Below are 3183 nucleotides of genomic sequence, written 5' to 3' on the forward strand. Positions count from 1 at the left end.
AGGGCGAGGTTTTTGGGGAGGGAGGAGGGGCCGAGGGCCCGGGAGAAGGGGACGCACTGGGAGCAGAGCGGGCAGCGGAGGGACGAGGCCGCGGCCGACGCGGAGGCGGGCGGGAGGGAGGAGATGCAGGAGCCGCAGAGGGAGTGGCCGCACGGAAGGACGCGCGGCACGACGGAGGCGGCGTCGAAGGGCGAGAGGCACACCGGGCACTCGGGCGGCTCCGAGTCCGGTGGCGGCGGCGCGGCGCTCGCCATGGCCGTCGCCTCGGCTCGGCTTCCGCTGGGGCAGAGGGCGCCTCGAGGGAGGAGGCGGGGCCGGCCGGCGACTCGGAGTAGTTCGTTAATTGACCGTGCCCGAGGAGGACGTGTCGGCATAGTATGGACCGTGCGGCTGCACAACAACGCGACGAATTTCGTAGGAGTCGCCAAAGCCTGAAGAGTTCAGTTCCGGCGGGCTGGAATTTTCTGAACATGGGTAAGGTGACATCCTTAAAAAAACATCTAGATGTAAATTAGAAGAAAAAATACTCCTTCCGTCCGAAAATACTTGTCATCAAAATGAATAAAAAAGAATGTATCTAAATGTATTTTAGTTCTAGATACATCCCTTTTTGTTTATTTTAATGACAAATATTTTCGAACGGAGGGAATATTTCTTTACGAAGTACATGAAAAAACGTTTGGCTCAGCAATCCCCGTGATCTTATAATGATCCTTTTAAGCGTCACGATTAAATAAAGTTGAGTGAGGTTCCTAAAAAAGAAAATAAGTTGTAAAAACTTATGAAACGTTCTGTAAAACTGCTAGCAAAACATGGGGTCGCTAGTTATATAGTTATAGGGCCTCTCTGATTCAAAGGTTTTGTAGGATTTTGTATGGAATTGAATTCATAGGAATTTTCATGCCGTGATTGTTTGATTTGTATGATTGAACCCTAAATTTTCCCAGTGAATCATTTAGTACGAAATCAAGCATCCACTCCAACCTCTTAGAAAAAAATCTTTGTTTTAGCGAACCAATCCGTGGTTGCATGGTTAGAGGCACAATGGTATCCCAGCCCATCAATGTTCAAGTTTTGGTGCTCGCATTATTCCTGGACTTATTTTAGAGTTTCCGACGATATACTTTCAGTGGGAGGAGATGTTCCTATCGACGACGAGGTGCCTACAGTGACTTCGTAAATCTCAACATGATATACTGGCTTAGGCTCTCGAAGGTGCTAATAGGGATAGGGTCTGCGTGTGTGCGTTCATAGGGATGAGTTTATGTGTGTATGTATGAGTGCTTGTGTATGTACTGTGTTAAAAAAAATCTTTTGTTTTACGTGCGACGTAATCAAACAAACTCAAATCCTATAGAATTTGACATGGCATTCCAGTTCTACGTTTTTCTTATTCTCGCGTTTTTACTGTTCTGCCAATCAAAGAGGTCCATAGTATTAAAACGCAGTGGATAGCTCTATACATATTTTCATTGTTCCTTGTGTCTATCAAACATCTCATATATGAAGAACAGTGATGATAACAACACAAAATACAACATAGTCACAATCGCCCTCTATAACATGACACGACTATGATATGCATGTGATATATTGTCAGTGTTGATTACTTTAAAATGTTTAGCAGAATAAAAGGGTGGGGCACCTACTGTAGTGAAACTAGGTGGTTGAATTTTTTGCGAAGATGCTTGCAGCCTTGTAGAGGAGCTTGTGATGGCTGGATAGGTAGGGGCTAGATGTTTGTCCTCTTTACAAATAATGATGTGATATATGAAGGCAGGTTAATGATTTCGTTGGAGCGTGATGGTATTGTGGGGTGCTAGCAAGGATACCGTATTACCAGTTTCTGGGAGAAAACCCCTTAATTCATAAAAAAACTTTTAAATTGTGATTTTGAATGTGCTTTTTGGTGGTAAATATAAGTGCCTCAAACTTCCATTTGCTACCAAAAAAGTGGCCACATAGGGGAGGAGGCAGCAGAGTCGGGATGGAGTGAGGGATGACAACTGCAAGGCCGGGTGAAAGAACATGCGGTGCCCCATGTTTTGGTTTTGGTAATTGATTACAATCTCTATGGACTAATGGTTGTCTTGAGTTATATTTGAAGGTTTTGTCCATAGGCTTTTCTTGGAATACATGTGTTGGTTTCAAGGAGAGGTTGTGTCGACCAAGGTGCTATTCAAGGAATTACCTAAAGATTGGTATTGTGAGAGGTTGATCAAGACTAAGTCAAAGAGTGAATCAAGTTGATCAACATATGAAGCGTACAAGATGTACCAAGGGATCAAGCGATCCCATGGTATGGTAAGCATTGTCCATTACGCTTTGTATGCTAACCCATGGTATTCGTGAGAGTTCTTTGTGGGGTTAGATTGCGGTGTGCAAGTTTAAGTGGAGCATCACGAAGATATCAAATGCTTGAAGCTTGCCGTCCATTTTGATGTCAATGGACTTGTGAAGATGTGCCGAAGAGTGGCTCACCCATAGTGGAGTATGGGGGAGCAATCATCTAGTCTTCATCGACCCAACACAATCAAGAAAGGTGGTTCATCTTGAGGAGGACAAAATCATCATCATCTAGCTCAAGTGGACCATGTGCAAGGCAAAGGTTTGCCCTTGATAGGTTTTCTAGTTTACCGGACTCATGGTGGTAGTTGGGAGACCGGGTTTTAGGATCGTTTGTCGTACTATCAAGGGGTGCTCTCGATGAGTAGCTTGATCGTATCATTAGTAGAGAGCTCAAACCATTGCATCCTTGCATCATCTTTATTGGTTCTTGTTTGGTTCTCTTTGTGAGTTTTGGAGCTTATGGTCATCTTGATGACAAGCCCGAGTTCATCGAAAAACGGAGTTCACATGCATCTTCTATGATGTTTTCGATGTTGGAGGTTCTTGTTGGGGAACATAGTAATTTCAAAAAAAATCCTACGCACACGCAAGATCATGATGATGCATAGCAACGAGAGGGGAGAGTGTTGTCCACGTACCCTCGTAGACCGAAAGCGGAAGCGTTATCACAACGCGGTTGATGTAGTCGTACGTCTTCATGATCCGACCGATCAAGTAGCGAACGTACGTCACCTCCGAGTTCAGCACACGTTCAGGTCGATGACGTCCCATGAACTCCGATCCAGCAGAGCTTTGCGGGAGAGTTCCGTCAGCACGACGGCGTGATGACGGTGT

At 45.1% G+C, this 3183-nt stretch overlaps 1 protein-coding gene across 1 annotated transcript in view; it reads right to left on the bottom strand.

Annotated features, from left to right (window-relative positions):
• Positions 1-509, bottom strand: part of LOC119344602 — a 2901-nt gene extending 2392 nt beyond the window's left edge. Inside the window, exon 1 of the mRNA XM_037614992.1 lies at positions 1-509. This exon is cut by the window's left edge and continues 1385 nt beyond it. Coding sequence (XP_037470889.1) covers positions 1-374 — 374 coding nt within the window. The 5' untranslated portion in view covers positions 375-509.
• Between the last annotated feature and the right edge of the window lie 2674 nt (positions 510-3183).

This window comes from Triticum dicoccoides, chromosome 1B, assembly GCF_002162155.2.
Source record: "Triticum dicoccoides isolate Atlit2015 ecotype Zavitan chromosome 1B, WEW_v2.0, whole genome shotgun sequence".
NCBI lineage: Eukaryota > Viridiplantae > Streptophyta > Magnoliopsida > Poales > Poaceae > Triticum > Triticum dicoccoides.